Raw genomic sequence first — 17,500 nt, forward strand, 5'->3', positions numbered from 1 at the left:
AGGGAAGAAAGAGAGAAGGAAGAGGGAGGAAAGGAATGAAAGAAAGAAAGAAGGACAGAAGGAAGGAATGAAGGAAAGGAAGGAAGGAGGGAAGGAAAGAAGAAAGGGGGAGGAAAGAAAGACAGAAGGAGGGAGGGGAGGAAGGAAGGAAAGGGGAGGAAGGAAGGAAGGAGGGAAGGAAAGAAGGACAGGAGGAAGGGAAGGAAAGGAAAAAAGGAAGGACAGTAGGAAGGAAGGAAGGAAGGAAGGTAACAGAATGCTCTCATGTAGTTAGTTAACCGTTAGCTAGCAGCAGGTTTGTTTTAGAGCAGCTGATCTTGATTGAAGTGGTGAGACTGTTAGCTTTGCCTTGCAGCTACACATACAGCTGTGTGTGTGTGTGTGTGTGTGTGTGTGTGTGTGTGTGTGTGTGTGTGTGTGTGTGTGTGTGTGTGTGTGTGTGTGTGTGTGTGTGTGTGTTTACTGCAGGGAGGAGAACAGATAAGTGCTTCGGCTCGCGTGGCTGAACAAACTGAGTGAATGATTTGAATGAAGGAATAAAACGTGTGATAATGATTCAAATGTTCAACATTCAGTTTAACCTTCCTGTCGTCCTCCCGGGTCAAACTGACCCCGTCTGTTTTGACTATTCCTTCCTTCCTTCCTTTCTTCCTTCCTTCCTTCTCTCTTTCTTTCTTTCCTTCTTTCCTTTCCACCCTCCCTCCTTTCCTTCCTTCTTCATCCCATTCTTCCTTCCTTCCTTCCTTCCTTCCTTCCTTCCTTCCTTCCTTCTTCCTTCCTTCCTTTCCTCCCGTCTTCCTTCCTTCCTCCCTCCCTCCTTCCCTCCTTCTTCCCTCCCTCGTTATATATTATATTCTATTGAGTTTGATGACCTGCTCGTGCACGTGCATGTGTGTATGAATGGATGCATGAGTGAAAGTGGTTATAAGTGATTTGGTTGATGCCATATGCATGAAAACAACCCAAAATGATCAAGAAAATAAAAATGAAAAGCCAAAAATATCCTTTGTGGAGCATAAGGGTTAACTTTTCAGTCTATAAAACATCTGAAAATTGGGAAAAATCATGTTCCTAAAGTCCTTGTTGATGTCATGAAATGTCTTTTTATTTGTCCAACTAACAGTCAAAAAAGCCCAAAGACATCGATGAACCCTCACATACTGTTCACATACTGTTCACATACTGTTCACATACTGTTCACATACTGTTCACATACTGTTTACATACTGTTTACATACTGTTCACATACTGTTTACATACTGTTCACATACTGTTCATACTGTTCACATACTGTTCACATACTGTTCACATACTGTTTACATACTGTTCACATACTGTTCATACTGTTCACATACTGTTCACATACTGTTCACATACTGTTCACATACTGTTCACATACTGGCAGCTCAATGTCTTTACTGTCACTGAGCAGCAGCACAGTCAAGTTATTTGTCCCCAGTGGCTCAAAACACATAAAACCAGCAACAGGCAACACACATAAAACAGCACAATGAGACACTATGAATATAAATATAAATATAAATATAAATATAACATGGTAGTGATAAATATGGGGACTTTATTGCACATGCTGGTACATCCGAGGAAGGAGGGAAGGAAAGAATGACAGAAGGAAGGGAGGAAGGGAAGGAAAGAATGACAGAAGGAAGGGAGGAAGGGAAGGAAAGGAAAGAAGGACAGAAGGAAGGATGGAAAGAACAGTCAAAACAGACAGGGTCCATTTGACCCGGTAGGACGACACAAAGGTTAATTCTAGAAAGGCATCAGTGATATCTGGCAAAGCGTTTCGTTTTAATCGTCTTAGAAATGTTATTTAGGAGAATCAGTGAAAACAAGTATATAAAAACAACTTCAATGAGTTAAAAAGAAACATTTCTTAATAACTAAATCCTTTTTTCTCTTTAAACTAAACTCCTCAGTGTTGGACAGAGTCTGTTACATAACTTTATTTTCCTCCATGTCTTCTCTGGTTCTTTGTGTTGTCCTGTGCTGTTACACTCGCTCGCTCTCTGTCTTCCTCCTCATTACGTGTAGCTGGTGGAGTCACCACGCTCTGCTGCTTATAGCGAGCTAGCAGGCTTCATCTCCGAGCCTCTACGAGCCGCTCAGAGCCCCTCCGAGCCGTTCAGAGCCCCTGCGAGCTGCTCCGAGCTGTCACAACTACACTGGCTCACACGGACAGCGAGGAGCATCTCTCCGCACGCTAACCCTAACCCTCCCAAACACTTTCAATGAGCTCACAGTCTGTAGAAGAGTCCATATATATATACTGTATGAGCATGTAGAGAGCAAGAAATACTGTAATAAACCACAAAGAAAACTACACATAGATGAAGCATCTCGACTAGTGGTGTCAAACATACGGCTCGTGGACCAGAACTGGCTCATCGAGAGGTCTGGATAACTGTGCAAAGTATGAAAAGTGCAGTTATTCAATAAAATGCAATAAAATGTCATTCCTGCTTATTTTAACTCAACATTCACAGTCAAGGCCTCTGATCTTCTAACTCAAGATTATTGACTTGCAATGTGATTCACATTTGATTTTCCTCCCTCCCTCCTTCCTCCTTTCCTTCCTTCTTCCCTCCCTCCTCCTTTCCTTCTTCCTCCCTCGCTCCCTCCCTTCCATCCCTCCCTCCTCCCTCCCTTCCCTTCCCTGACTGGAGGACAACAGGAGGGTTAACTCTTATGGGTCCCACATGGACATGCTGACTGGGATACATATTATATATATTATTTATAGGTTATTATGTAATGGTTTTACTGGAGATCAAAATGAGTTTGACACTTCTGATCCAAACCCAGAAGACACAAATAACACATAACCCATTTAAGTACTAAATCTTCAAAAACTCTTAGAATTAAATAAAAGAAAATGAATAAAAGCCTCAATCTTCAAGGTAATTATTCAAAGCTGTCATTATTCAGTCAATCAAGAACATCCCAAAGCAGAGAAGCATCATTTTATCCCAGTTCTCTTCTGTCTGTCAGTTTGTCGCTCTGCTGGCTCCGAGCCAATTTCATATATTATATATATTATAATTTAGTATATTATAAAAAAATACAACAAACAGAGAGTATTCTGTTTGTTGAGCTCATTAACCCTCCTGTTGTCCTCGAGTCAAGGAAGGAAGGGAGGAAGAAGGAAGGAAAGGAGGGAAGGGAGGAAGAAGGAAGGAAAGGAGAGAGGAAGAAGGAAGGAAAGGAGGGATGGAGGAAGGAAGGAAGGAAGGAAGGAGGGGAGGGAGGGAGGAAGGAAGGAAGGAGGGAAGGAGGGAAGGAAGGGGGAGGAAGGAAAGAGAGAAGGAAGGAGGGAGGAAGGAAAGAAGAACAGAAGGCAGGAATCATCATGATTTAACCTTCCTGTCATCCTCCCAGGTCAAACTGACCCCATCTGTTTGGACTCTTCCTTTCTTCCTTCCTTCCTTCCTTCCTTCCTCTCTCCTTTCCCTCCTTCCCTTCCATCTTTCTCCCTCCTCTTCCTTCTTTCCTTCCTCCGTCCTTCTTTTCCTTCCTTCATCTCTTCCTCTTTTCCTTTCTCCCTTTCTCCCTCCCTCCTTTCCTTCCTTCCTTCTTCCTCCCTTCCTTCTTCCTTCCATGACTGGAGGACAACAGGAGTGTTAAGCGTGGTTTCTGTCCTGTTGGTAGTAATAAAGCTCACATATGTGAATAACAGAGAGCGATAGAGCAGCTACAGTAACACCAGCGGAGAGACGATGGCGACCTTTCCAGCATCAGAACAAGGAGAGACGAGGCGGAGGAGGAAACACGGCCAAACTGATTCCCATCGCCATTTTTCATGTCTCACCTCCCGATTAGAGGAGCTCAGTGTGTGTCTGTGGTTTATGAAATGTCAAGTCAGAGGAGAGAAATGGTTTCACTCCCCCACCCCCCATCCTCCCCTCAGCTGTGATTTGATATCCTGAAGTTGAAGTGTGCAGTATATCAGAGAGAGAGAGAGAGAGAGACAAGAAAGATGAAGCTTTGTAAAAGAGAGAGAGAGAGAGAGAGAGAGAGAGGGAAAGATGGAGCTTTGTAAAAGAGAGAGAGAGAAAAGAAGAATGATGGAGCTTTGTAAAAGAGAGAGAGAGAGAGAAGAAAGAGAAGAACGATGGAGCTTTGAGAGAGAGAGAGAGAGAGAGAGAGAGAGAGAGAGAGAGAGAGGAGAGAGAGAGAGAGAGAGAGTGAGAGAGAGAGAGAGAGAGAGAGAGGGAGAGAGAGGGAGAGAGAGGGAGAGAGAGAGAGAGAGAATATTGATGGAGGTCAGATTCGGAGACTTTCTCATATTGTGCTGATCTGTTCTCCTCGTAGCACAACAGCAGATTTAAACAGCTTCATATTATAATAAAGTAAACCATCACTACTGCTGCTGCTGCTGACTGGAGTTTGTTCTAAAGAGCCGACGGTGGTTTAATACACATCAGACACCTCTGGATAGAAACTGAGAAGGACTGAAAGACATATTTTATCTGCAGCAGAGAGAAAAACTGTTAGATTATTCACTCACTGATCTTAGATGTGAGTCTGATTCTCACCACACTTTGTTGATTTCAACTTTTTTATGTTGACTCGGCTTTAACCCCTTAAACAGACAACGTGCACCAGGAGATACAGACTCTTTAACCTTCTTGTTGTCCTCCCGGGTTCTTCCTCTGTCCTTCCTTCCTTCCTTCCTTCCTTCCTTCCTCAGATTTAAGTTCAGCTGTTAGGGTAAATGTTCCCTCCTTCTGTCCTTTCTTCCTTCCTTCATCTGTCCTTCCTCCCTCCCTCCCTCCCTCCCTTCCTTCCTCCCTCCCTCCCTCCCTTCCTTCCTCCCTCCTTTCCTTCCTTCCTTCCTCCTTTCCTTCCTCCCTCCTTCCTTTCCTTCCTTCCTCCATTCCTTCCCTTCCTCCTTCCTCCCTTCCTTCCCTTCCTCCCTTCCTTCCCTTCCTCCCTCCTTCCTTTCCTTCCTTCTTCCTCCCTTCCTTCCCTTCCTCCCTCCTTTCCTTCCTTCCTTCCTCCTTTCCTTCCTTCCTTCCTCCAGGTGCAAATGTTATAATTGTTATAATTGTCTTCAAGTATTTACATAGAAGTTATTTCCCCCCCCTCTATCTCATCTATGGTACAACGTTTCTATGGTTACACCACTTAGACATTTTTACCATAATCCTCTAATACAGGGATGTCAAACATGTGGCCCGTGGGCCAGATCCGGCCCGCCGAGGGGTCTGCTCCGGCCCACTTTCCTTATTCCTCCCTTCTTTACATCTTTCCTTGCTTCCTTCCTTTTGCTTCCTTTCTGTCTTCTTTTCCTTCTTTCCTTCCATCTGTCCTTTCTTCCTTCCTTCTTTCATGTCTTCTTTTTCTTCCTTCCTTCCTTCCTTGTCTTCTTTTTCTTTCTTCCTTTCCTTCCTTCCTTCCTTCCTTCCTTCCTTCCTTTCCTTCCTTGTCTTCTTTTTCTTTCTTCCTTTCCTTCCTTCCTTCCTTCCTTCCTTCCGTCCTTCGTTCCTTCCATCTTTCTTTCATCTTCTTTTCCTTTCCTTCCTTGTCTTCTTTTTCTTCCTTCCTTCCTTCCTTCCTTCCTTCCTTCATTCCTTCATTCTTTTATTCCTTCCGTCTTTCATTCCTGTCTACTCTTCCTTCTCCTCCTTCTTTTCCTTCCTTCCTTCCCTCCTTCTTTTCCTTCCTTCCTTCCTTCCTTCCTTCCTTCCTTCCTTCCTTCCATCTTTTTAATGATCCGGCCTACGTCAGATTAAATTGGGCTGTATGTGGCCCTTGAATGAAATGAGTTTGAGACCTTCCTTCTTTCCTTCCTCCCTCCCTCCCTTCCTCCCTCCCACCTTCTCTTCCTCCCTCCCTCCTTACTCCATGCCTTCCTTCCTCCCTTCTTTCCTTCCTTCCTCCCTTCCTTCCTTCCTTCCTTCCTTGATCAAACATCATTGACTCTTCTACTTTTTGGTTGATTGTGAATAAATTTTATTCAGAATAAATTTTCAGACCCCAAATTTTATCATTCAACACTAATATTACTTTTTTTCACTATGTTTTTTTACTGCTATTGGTTTTGTGTATTGTTCCTTTTATTCTTTTCTCTTTCCTCTGTCCACTCCTCCACTCAGCGGTGTGTGTTGTATGTGCTTGTGTTTGCAGAGAGCGATGTCTGCTGCCGCTACAGATGGCCCTGGAGTCTAAAAATACCAAACTGGGACAGACGGCTCTAAGTGGCATGCAGGTACAGTACAGTAAGATCCAGCAGGACACTGAACACAACTACACAGCTCCTCTTACAACTGATACTCACCTTTAACCTTCCTGTCATCCTCACGGGTCAAACTGACCCCGTCTGTTTTTTGACTGTTCCTTCTTTCCTTCCTTCCTTCCCTCTTTCCTTCCTTTCCTCCCTTCCTTCCTCCCTTCTATCCTTCCTTCCTTCCTTCCTCCCTCCCTTCTATCCTTCCTTCCTTCTTTCCTTCCTTCCATCCATCCATCCATCCTTCCCTCTTTCTTTCTTCCTCCCTTCTGTCCTTCCTCCCTTCCTTCCTCCCTTCTATCCTTCCTTCCTTCTTTCCTTCCTCCCTTCTATCCTTCCTTCCTTCTTTCCTTCCTTCCATCCTTCCATCCATCCTTCCCTCTTTCTTTCTTCCTCCCTTCTATCCTTCCTCCCTTCCTTCCTCCCTTCTATCCTTCCTTCCTTCTTTACTTCTTTCCATCCATCCATCCATCCTTCCCTCTTTATTTCTTCCTCCCTTCTATCCTTCCTCCCTTCCTTCCTCCCTTCTATCCTTCCTCCCTTCCTTCCTCCCTCCCTTCTATCCTTCCTTCCTTCTTTCCTTCCTTCCATCCATCCATCCATCCTTCCCTCTTTCTTTCTTCCTCCCTTCTATCCTTCCTCCCTTCCTTCCTCCCTTCTATCCTTCCTTCCTTCTTTCCTTCCTTCCATCCATCCATCCATCCTTCCTTCTTTCTTCCTCCCTTCCATCCTTCCTTCTTTCTTCTTCCCTTCCATCCTTCCTTCCTCCTTTCCTCCCTTCCTTCCTCCCATCCATCCATCCATCCATCCATCCTTCCTTCTTTCTTCCTCCCTTCCATCCATCCTTCCTCCTTTCCTCCCTTCCTTCCTCCCTGCTACCGTCCTTCCTTCTTTCCTTTGTCCTTCCTTCCTTCCCTCTTCCATCCTTAAATAAAGTCAGAAATAATAAAAAGTTCAAGTTATGAAAATAAGAATGCAATCATATATTTATAGCAGGGGTGTCAAACATGCGGCCCGGGGGCCAGGTTCGGCCCGCCAAGGGGTGTGATCCGGCCCACTTGCCATCCTGTGTTCTTGTCCTTCCTTCCTACCTTCCCTTTTTCCTTTCTTCGTTCGTTCCTTCCTTTCTTCCTTCTGTTCTTCCTTCCTTCCTTCCTCCTTCCCTTCTGTCTGTCTGTCCTTCCTTCCTCCCTCCCTTCTGTTCTTCCTTCCTTCCTTCCTTCCTCCCTCCCTTCTGTCTGTCCTTCCTTCCTTCCTTCCTTCCTTCCTCCCTCCCTTCTGTCTGTCCTTCCTTCTTTCCTTCCTTCCGTCTGTCTGTCCGTCCTTCACTATCTCTCTTTCCTACCTTTCTTCCCTCCTTCCTTTTGCCTGTCTTTTCTTCCTTCCATCTTTCCTTCCTTCCTTCCTGCCTGCCTTCCTTCCTTCCTTCCTTCCTTTCATCTTTTTAATGATCCGGCCCATGTGAGTATTGATTGAAGTATTGATTCGTGCAGACATACCAGTAGTGATCCCCCCTTTTTATTTATGTCCATCAGAAGCTGCTGTGTGAGGACAGGTTTGTTGGCGGAGTCGGCATGGAGGTGGAGGTGCTGGAGAAACAGCTGCTCAGCCAGATGTTGGAGGCGATCAGAGTTACTCCGTATCTCCACGAGGACCTGCAGGTGGAAGTCATGAAGGTAAAAAAACACACACACAGAGCATGAGCCAACAAGCTGTTTCAACCCCTCTGATATCAGTCCAAGTCCTGTAATATCTGGACTCTGGATTATATTTACATATTAAAGCTTTTAAAGTGCTTAGATAGACTACATTACGCCTATATAGAAATGATTTAACCCTTTATAGGACACTCATTGAAAGGGAGGAAGGAAGGAAGGAAGGATGGAAGGAAGGACGGAGGAAAGAAGGAAGGAAGGTAGGGGGGAAGAAAGAAAGAAAGAAAGAGAGAAGGAGGGAGGGAGGGAGGGAGGGAGGAAGGGAAGAAAGAAAGAAGGAAGGAAGAAGAAAGGGGGATGGAGGAAGGAAAGAAGGAAGGGAGGAGAGAAGGAGGGAGGGAGGAAGAACAGATGGAAGTAAGGCAAGGAAGGAAGGAAGGATGGAGGAAGGAAAGAAGGAAGGGAGGAGAGAAGGAGGAAGGGAGGAAGGACAGATGGAAGGAAGGAAAGGAAGGAAGGACGGAGGAATTAAGGAACGAGGGAAGGAGAAAGGAAAAGATGAAGGGAAGAAAGAAGGAAGGAAGGAAGGAAAGAAGGAAGGGAGAAAGGAAAAGAGGAAGGGAAGAAAGAAGGCAGGGAGGAAGGAAAGGAAGGAAAGAAGGAAGGAAGGATATTTTGGGATATTTACAGAAGTTACCAAATGTAATTATTTGCCCAATAAAGGGTTAAATATGCTTGATGGCTAATTATGAAGATTTTCCTGTGCCTTTGTAAAGCTCTGTTAATGTTTCATTTAGGTTTGTTTCTTTTTGTGGCTGATATTTATTGCCAATCAACTGTTTTAAGATTATAGATTTCAGGTCATTCTTTCTGAGGCACTTACATGTTTATAAAGAGTAAAAGAAACATTCATCATTAAGTTATAACTCTTTAAAAATAAACTTGAACCTCTCTTTTTGACTCGCTTTCCTGTCTCCTTCCACTAGCTCAGTGGCTAGCTTAGCTGTTAGCTCGGCGGCTGGCTCAGCGGCTAACTTAGCTGTTAGCTCGGCCGCTGGCTAAGTGGCTAACTTAACTGCTAGCTCGGCGGCTGGCTCAGCGGCTAACTCAGCGGCTAGTTTAGCTGCTAGTTCGGCGGCTAGCTCAGCGGCTGACTCAGCGACTAGCTTAGCGGCTAACTTGGCTGCTAGCTCGGTGGCTGGCTCAGCGACTAACTCAGCGGCTAGTTTAGCTGCTAGTTCAACGGCTAGCTCAGCGGCTGACTCAGCGACTAGCTTAGCTGCTAGATCGGCGGCTAACTCAGCTAATTGGCTAACTGTAGACTGTAGTAGTAGTATAGTAGTGTGTGCTGAATGTATTTCTACCTCTACAGCAGCAGGGGCGGGTTTATGCTAATCACTAAATCCTGAACACAGAAATGTTGAAACACAGTTTGTGAAGCCTAGCTCCACAATTCAAATCTAAATGGTTGAAATGCTTTTTACACCTTTTTTAGAAATACATTTATGACCTATTTAATGTGTTTAGATGAAAATGTCTGAATTCACTTTACACTGTCTTTAAAGTTATAACTCTTTAAACTTGAACGTCTCTTTTCTGTCTCTTGTATGCAGGTCCTTCTCTGCATCACCTACTCACCAAACTTTGACATTAACGGAGACTCAATCCTCCGTATTGCTGAGGTAGGAAAACCTGTCAAGAGACTTTCTTCTTGCTTTAGCAGTCATAATTAACAAAATGCAGGTATCATTATTTTAGTCTGCTGATGTTGAGAGTGATAAACATCTGCATCTGAGTTAAGAGCAGTGATTTCACCATTAAAGTCTCATTAAAGTTGATTTATATCATTCATATATATTCAGCAGTGGAAAGGAACTACACTCTAAAAACTAAAACTATGATTCACTCCATTTTTCTGGTGAAACATTTTTACACTTAAAGATATTGAGTAGATTTTAAACCTGTTAAATCATTTAAATCACCATATAAATTGAGTATATGTAAGTTTTTTTTAAAAGTAGATCCAGACAACTTAATTTTATTACACCAATATATACAATTGAGTAGATAGAAGTACATTTAATTTTAAGAAATGTCATTTTTAAGTACTGTATTTCCACTTATTGCCATTTTTTGACAGCTTTAGTTTGTAGTTACTTAGCAGATCCACATTATTAACTCAAAATACAACCAACAATTAAATTATGATGTATTATAATAAACTGAGCTACCTAGTAGTGTATAAAGCAGCAGTCTCCAACCCTTCTCCTGGAGAGCTACTGCTGCATGTTTTAGTTTTTATCTCCACTCTAACACACCTGACTCTAATTATTAACTCATTATCAAGCAGCTGAAGTTTGTCAAGGGTTTGCAAACAAGTTAATTATTACAATCAGGAGTGTTAGAGTGGAGAGAAACCTAAAACATGCAGGGTAGTAGCTCTACAGGAGAAGGGTTGGAGACTGCTGGTATGAAGTTAGTTAAAATGAGCGCTGCCTTCATTAGCAGCAACAATACAGTGAGATTTGTCCTTTAACCCTCCTGTTGGAAGGAGCAAAGGTAGGAGGGAGGGAGGAAACAAGAAGGGAGAAAGGGAGGAAGGAAAGGAGGGAGGGAGGAAGGAAGGAGGGAAGCAAGAAAGGAAGGGAAAGAAAGAAGGAAGGTAGGAGGGAGGGAGGAAACAAGAAGCAGAGAGGGAGGGAGGGAGAAAGGAAAAGAAGAAGGAAGGAAGGAAGAAGGAAGGAAAGGAGGGAGGAAGGAAAGGAAGGAAGGGAAAGAAGGAAGGGAGGAAGGAAAGGAAGGAAGGGAAAGAAGGAAGGAAGGAAGGGAAAGAAGGAAGGAAGGAAGGGAGGGAGGAAACAAGACGGAGGGAGGGAGAAAGGAAAAGAGAGAAGGAAGGTAGGAGGGAGGGAGGAAACAAGACGGAGGGAGGGAGAAAGGAAAAGAGGAAGGAAAGGAGGAAGAAGGAAGGAAGGAGGAAGGGAGAAGGGTGGAAGAAGGAAGGGAGGAAAGAAGGAAGGAGGGGAGGAAGAAGGAAGGAAAGGAGGGAGGAATAAGGAAGGAAGGAAGGGAGGAAGATCATTAGCAGCAACAATATAGCGATATTTGTCCTTTAATAAAGTATCATCTATCTTGTCCTCTTCTGTCCGACAACTCACTTCACATTTTCTAGCCTTTTCCTCTTTTTTGTTGAAAGTACCCAGCTGTTGATTTTGATAAACCAACTAGCTTTGATTTCTCTCGAGCTTTCTTTCCATCCTCATTCTGACACACAACTCCACCTCCGTCTAAATGTCAGCTCTCCATCGACTCTGAGCTACGTGTGAGCTCTTCAGCAGCTGCCCAACTGTCCAATTACATCTGAACTCCTAAACTTTGGCCGCTGTGTGTCAAAAGAGCTTTCTATCTCTCTCTCTCTCTCTCTCTCTCTCTCTCTCTCTCTCTCTCTCTCTCTCTCTCTCTCTCTCTCTCTCTCTCTCTCTCTCTCTCTCTCTCCCACACAGTTCTTTCTATATTGACGTAAACCTACTCCAATTAAAGCTGAGACTTGGCACTTTATAGTTTCTGATATTATCTTCTGCTGTGATTTTGGGTCTGAGTTGATTCACGGCTGAGTACAGCTGTCGTCCTCTGCCATGAAGCAAGTCAAAAACCTTTCAGAAGCTCCTTTCAAGCCCGCAGAGAGAAACTGAATTCCTTTGAAGTGCTGCAGAGCCTCAAAAAAAAAAAAAAAAAATCCATTAAAATCCAGAGATGCACCGCTACTAACGAGGTACAGAGGAAAAGCCCCTCCACTCACAGTCAACACTTTCATTGCTTTATATTTTAGTCTTACCCTCAGTCTTTACACTTAAACATGCAGGTTTGTGGATTATATCTATCAGTGTTTTCATTATACAAATTAAGCTGTATTGCAAATCTACATCTTGATTGATTGTGAACCCTGCTGGATAGAAAGACTTGATTAATTATGCTTTTACAATCATGGCGGTTACATAATAAATAAATATATATATATATATGAATACCTCAAGGCATAAGGGTCTAATTTACAGTTACAGCCGTAGCATTGCAGCAGCTCTACATGAATGTATTGTGCATTCATAATTAATTCCATATCATTAACTTAATAATATCCAGGCGGGGAGTTCTGGTCCTCTGAAATGAAGCCAACCAGGAAGTAACTTAGAACTGCATTCTATCAAAAGGCCACCAGGGGGCGACCGTCTCTATACAAGTCAATGGAGAATTCACCAACTTCTCACTTGATTTCTAACCTCAGTAAACGTTTTCAAAATGTGTTTATGGTCTCAATCGCTAGTTTAAAGCCTTCTTCAATGCAGTATGATGTTCATTTGGGACATTTTGGCCTCCCTGATTTTATATGTGACGATAAAGCAGGGTATGCATTAGGGCGTGGCTACGTCCTGATTGACAGGTTGATTGACCAATGTCCTCGAGATCCAGCCCTCGCAACCATAGCAACCATAGTGTAAATATTTTGTTAAAGCATCGACAGTCATCTCTATAATATTTTTGTAATATCGATATCGTTCATATCGCCCAGCTCTACAAGTTACTGTAATGATTATAATAATTAAGCCTTTTTTTTTAACCTGGTCTGTGTTGTGTTTGCTCTCAACAAACAGTCAAGATAACAGAAATGTGTGTTTTTTTTTAAGACAATAATTCAGTATAACACACACACACACACACACACACACACACACACACACACGCATCCCATCCCAGCCTCCATCGACCATCCTCAGTCCTGCCAATGAATTATGACTCTTATTGTTTTATAGCTAACCTCGCCCTCCATCTCTAAAATCTCCAGATCTCATTTGTACATTACAAAATCATCTGATGTCATGCTTATGTGTGTGTGTGTGTGTGTGTGTGTGTGTGCGGTGAACCACTCATCTCAACCATCTTAATAATAAATGAGATTACAGCATGAGACAAGACACGAGGCCTTTCTGGTGAGCAGGGGACAGAACAAAGCTCCACCTTTTATAAAAATAGCTTGAGCTCATGTACCTCTCGCTAGTCGCTACGCATGCTAACTACTTCAGTTTCAGGTTTAAAAAGAAAAGGAAATGTGCACCATCTGTCATTTTTTACAATCTTGGACAGTAGAATCAATAACGGGGTGACCATGGAAACGCTGCACCTCCGAGCTCAGACAGTACAGACTTACACCTGAAAGAAGCTCATTTTGTTTTATGGCTTCAATTCAAGGTCTGTAACACAAATGAAGTCTGAAATGTAGTTAATTCCTCCTTGATATCAGGTACAAGAAGGAATACAAGCAGCGGAGGATAAAATACCATGAAAGTCGTCCTCCCGGGTCAAATTGACCTCGTCTGTTTTGACTGTTTCTTCTTTCCTCCCTTCCTTCCTTCCTTCCTCTCTTACTTCCTTCTTCCTCCCTCCTTTCCTTCCTTCCTCCCTTCCTCCTTTACTTCCTTCCTTCCTTCCTTCCTTCCTTCCTTCCTTCCTTCCTTCCTTCCTTCCTTCCTTCCTTCCTTCTTCCTCCCTCCCTTCCTCCTTTACTTCCTTCTTCCTCCCTCCTTTCCTTCCTTCCTTCCTCCCTCCCTCCCTCCCTCCTTTCTTCTTCCTCCCTTCCTTCCTCCCTTACTTCCTTTTTCCTCCCTCTTTTCCTTCCTCCCTCTTTTCCTTCCTTCCTTCCTTCCTTCCTTCCTTCCTTCCTTCCTTCCTTCCTTCCTCCCTCCTTTCTTTCCTTCCTTCCTTTCTTTCCTTCCTCCCTTCCTATTTTCCCTTCTCCCTCCCTCTCTGCTTCTTGTTTCCTCCCTCCCTCCTATCTTCCTTCCTTCCTTCTTTCTTTCCCTTCAATCCTGGCTTCCCTCCTTCCTTCCTCCCTCCTTCCTTCCTTCCTTCCTTCCTTCCTTCCTTCCTCTTTTCCTTTCTCCCTTTCTGCCACCCTCCCTCCTACCTTTGTTCCTTCCTCCTTTCCTTCCTTCTTCCTCCCTTCCTCCCTTCCTCCCTTCCAATCTTTCACAAAACAGGAAAGACAAACTCTTTTCAGAGCCATTAAACCCTCATGAAGTCAATATTTGATGATTCCTCAAACACTAAATCCTATAAAAAATATTACACACATACAAAAATGTAAAAAATCATAATGTAAAAGTTTAAAAGTTGCAACCAAACAAGCACCTCAGTTCCTGCAGGTGCTGAAACACAATCAGTTAAAAATGTCATCTCAATCATTAATATGCAGACCTGCCTCGTTATCGCCCCAAACAGAAATGCCAAAACTCACTTATTATCTTTCAAATTGCACAGCGGCGTTATATCTAGGAGAGTGTTTTTCCTCCGGCAGCTCCTGCAGACCCAGGTGATGTTTGACGTCCATTAACAGCTCATAAAAAAACCTGGTCAACATGTTGTGTTAATGGGCTCTGTGCCGACAGGCCTGGCCATCTGGTGTGTGTGTGTGTGTGTTTGTGTGTGTGTGTGTGTGTGTGTGTGTGTGTGTGTGTGTGTGTGTGTGTGTGTGTGTGTTGGGTCATAACTCAGGGTGGCTGGAGAGGTTTGTCGACACCACTCTATTATCAGTAACATCCCACATAAACACACACAAACAGCTCAGCGCAGGTTCCTAATGCAGGTTCTGGCATCGCTGAGGGATTTATTCAGTTTCAACCACTGGGAGGTGAAGGTTTGTGTTTTACCTCTAATACCATTATATCTGTTACATATAAACATTAGACATCAATCCTAGACACTTGAGGGGAGTATAAACCATAGACTGTATATAAGAAATGGACGTAACATCCGTGACGTCACCCATTGGTTTGTGGACTGCTGCTCGGAAGCCAATAGTTTCGGATCTGGCCAAAATTTCAGGTGCATGCTGGGAAAAAAAGAACACGGATTCTACTTATATGGGCATGAGGCGGGGCCATGGGCAGAGCGGGGAGGTTGCTATGGTTACGAGGGCTGGATCTGGAGGACATTGGTCAATCAACCTGTCAATCAGGACGTAGCCACGCCCTAATGCATACCCTGCTTTATCATCACATATAAAATCAGGGAGGCCAAAATGTCCCAAATGAACATCATACTGCATTGAAGAAGGCTTTAAACTAGCGATTGAGACCATAAACACATTTTGAAAACGTTTACTGAGGTTAGAAATCAAGTGAGAAGTTGGTGAATTCTCCATTGACTTGTATAGAGACGGTCGCCCCCTGGTGGCCTTTTGATAGAATGCAGCTCTAAGTTACTTCCTGGTTGGCCTCATTTCAGAGGACCAGAACTCCCTGCCTGGTATCAACACAGTGCTTTAACCATCACTTATCTAATTTATACCCTTGGAGATCCTGTCTAGATTGATTTTTGAAGATTCCTGTCACCTAAAATTGAAAAAAAGAGGTTTCTGTGTTTAGTTTTATAGGTTTTAGGGTAAAATTGAAACTCTTTCACTTGTTTCTTGGCTTTAAGGAAGTAAGAAGTGTTCAATTCTGGGAGTCATCACACACACACACACACACACATGCGCACACACACACACACACACACACACACACACACACACACACTGACTGTAAGGGCTAATGATGCAGGATGTATTGATCGGTCATTGATTAGGAACAGGTGGTGTAAAACATCCCTCGGGCTGCAGAGACGTAACGATGTGAATGTAATTAAACAGAGATGTGAGTCTTTGTTCACATGAAGCAGCTGTTTGATCTCAAAAGAGCAGGCGTCGCTTAATTTGTGAAAAAAAACAGTCCTCCTCCTCCTCCTCCTCCTCCTCGTCCTCCTCTTCGTCTTCGTGCCTCGTGACTTTCATTGTTGACCTGTTTTGTTTCTTCTTGTCATAAAACCCTTTTGTTGTTAAAAGTTAAGTGATGTTCGACAGTGAGGGAATATCTTTCAGGAAGAATAGTGTTCATCCCTCCAGTAGAGGGAAGGAAGGAAGGAAGGAAGGAAGGAAGGAAGGACAGATGGAAGGAAGGAAGGAAGGACAGATGGAAGGAAGGAAGGAAGGAAAAGATGTAAGGGAACATGGAAGGAAGGAAGGAAGTAAGGGAAAGAAGGACAAATGGAATGAAGGAAGGAAAGCAACATGGATGGAAGTAAAGAAAGAAAGGAAGGAAGGAAGGAAAAGATGTAAGTAAGGAAGGAAGGAAAAGATGTAAGGGAACATGGAAGGAAGGAAGGACAAATGGAAGGAAGGAGGGAAAGAAGGAAGGAAGGACAGATGGAAGGAAACAAGGAAGAATGAAATAAAGAAAGAAAGAAAAATTGGAAAAGAAGACAGGAAGGAAGGGAAGAAGGAAGGAAAATGGAAGGAAGGAAGGACAGATAGAAGGAAGGAAGGAAGGAAGGAAGGAAAGTGGACCAGATTGGACCCCTTGGCGGGCCGGTTCTGGCCCATGAGCCTCATGTTTGACCGCTCTGCTCTACACTGTCTCACCTTACCGTCTGTATCTGCCAAAACCTGGTGGGACTGACTGTGTGTGTGTGTGTGTGTGTGTGTGTGTGTGTGTGTGTGTGTGTGTGTGTGTGTGTGTGTATGTGTGACTAACTGCTGTCTTACCTGTGAGGGATACAGAGTGTGTACTCGGTGACCTTCTAACTTGATTCGGTTAAGATGTTGGACACGTTGACAGTGCAACCCAAATCCCCATCCCCCCACCCCCCTTCCTCTTTAGTCTGGTCGCCATGGTAACCTGTGACGCCATGGAAACCTCCCATAAAAAATCCCCGGTAGTTCAGCGTCCATTTGCGATGCTTTCATGAGCCTGTGCGTCATGACTTTTTCCATTTTTGTGACTCAGACATAAGAGGGATTGTACACTGATAGATTTAATTGTGTGTGTTTTCGTGTGTGTGTGTGTGTGTGTGTGTGTGTGTGTGTGTGTGTGTGTGTGTGTGTGTGTGTGTGTGTGTGTCTTTTCAGTTGTGTATCCAGACCTACGTGTCCAGCTGCCACCAGCGCAGCATCAACACGGCCGTCAGAGCCACGCTGAGCCAGATACTGGGAGACCTGACACTTCAGCTTCGACACAGACAAGAGGTCACACACTCATACAAGACACACACACACAGTCACACACACACTCACACACTCAGACACACACACACACACTCTCACACACACACACACACACTCTCACACGCACACGCACACACACACACACAACTTTAAATCACACTTGATAAACAGAACAAAGTGCAGAGCTCACTGTGAGTAGTTCAAGGTGCCTGGGAGATTACAGCGTTCATTACAAAAACAGCTGTTCTATCTCTGCATGAAGCTCTAAAACCTCCAAATTTCTGCTGAAACAATAAATTAATTCATAAATCAGTCAATTGAAAATGTTTTTATCTACAAATCTGGTCACAAAATTTCTAAATAAAAAGTAAAAATACCAAACTTTCTCTTTTCTGGCTCCTCAAATGTGAAGCTAAATAAATTAAATGCATCTATTTGGAGTCTATGATGTATTTAAACACATTAATCATGCTGTTACTGGAGGGATGTCAAACATGAGGCCCGTGGGCTGGAACCGGCCCGCCAAGGTGTCCAATCCGGCCCACTTTCCTTCCTGTCCTC

The 17,500-nt window shown here is 43.7% G+C and overlaps 1 protein-coding gene across 1 annotated transcript in view; it reads left to right on the forward strand.

The window, feature by feature from the left end:
* arfgef3 (ARFGEF family member 3) overlaps positions 1 to 17,500 on the forward strand; it is a 75,381-nt gene that overhangs the window by 7,517 nt on the left and 50,364 nt on the right. Inside the window, 4 exon segments of the mRNA XM_053333569.1 lie at positions 6,151 to 6,232; positions 7,786 to 7,926; positions 9,519 to 9,587; positions 16,844 to 16,960. Coding sequence (XP_053189544.1) covers positions 6,151 to 6,232; positions 7,786 to 7,926; positions 9,519 to 9,587; positions 16,844 to 16,960 — 409 coding nt within the window.

Source organism: Scomber japonicus, chromosome 14 (assembly GCF_027409825.1).
Source record: "Scomber japonicus isolate fScoJap1 chromosome 14, fScoJap1.pri, whole genome shotgun sequence".
Classification (NCBI taxonomy): domain Eukaryota; kingdom Metazoa; phylum Chordata; class Actinopteri; order Scombriformes; family Scombridae; genus Scomber; species Scomber japonicus.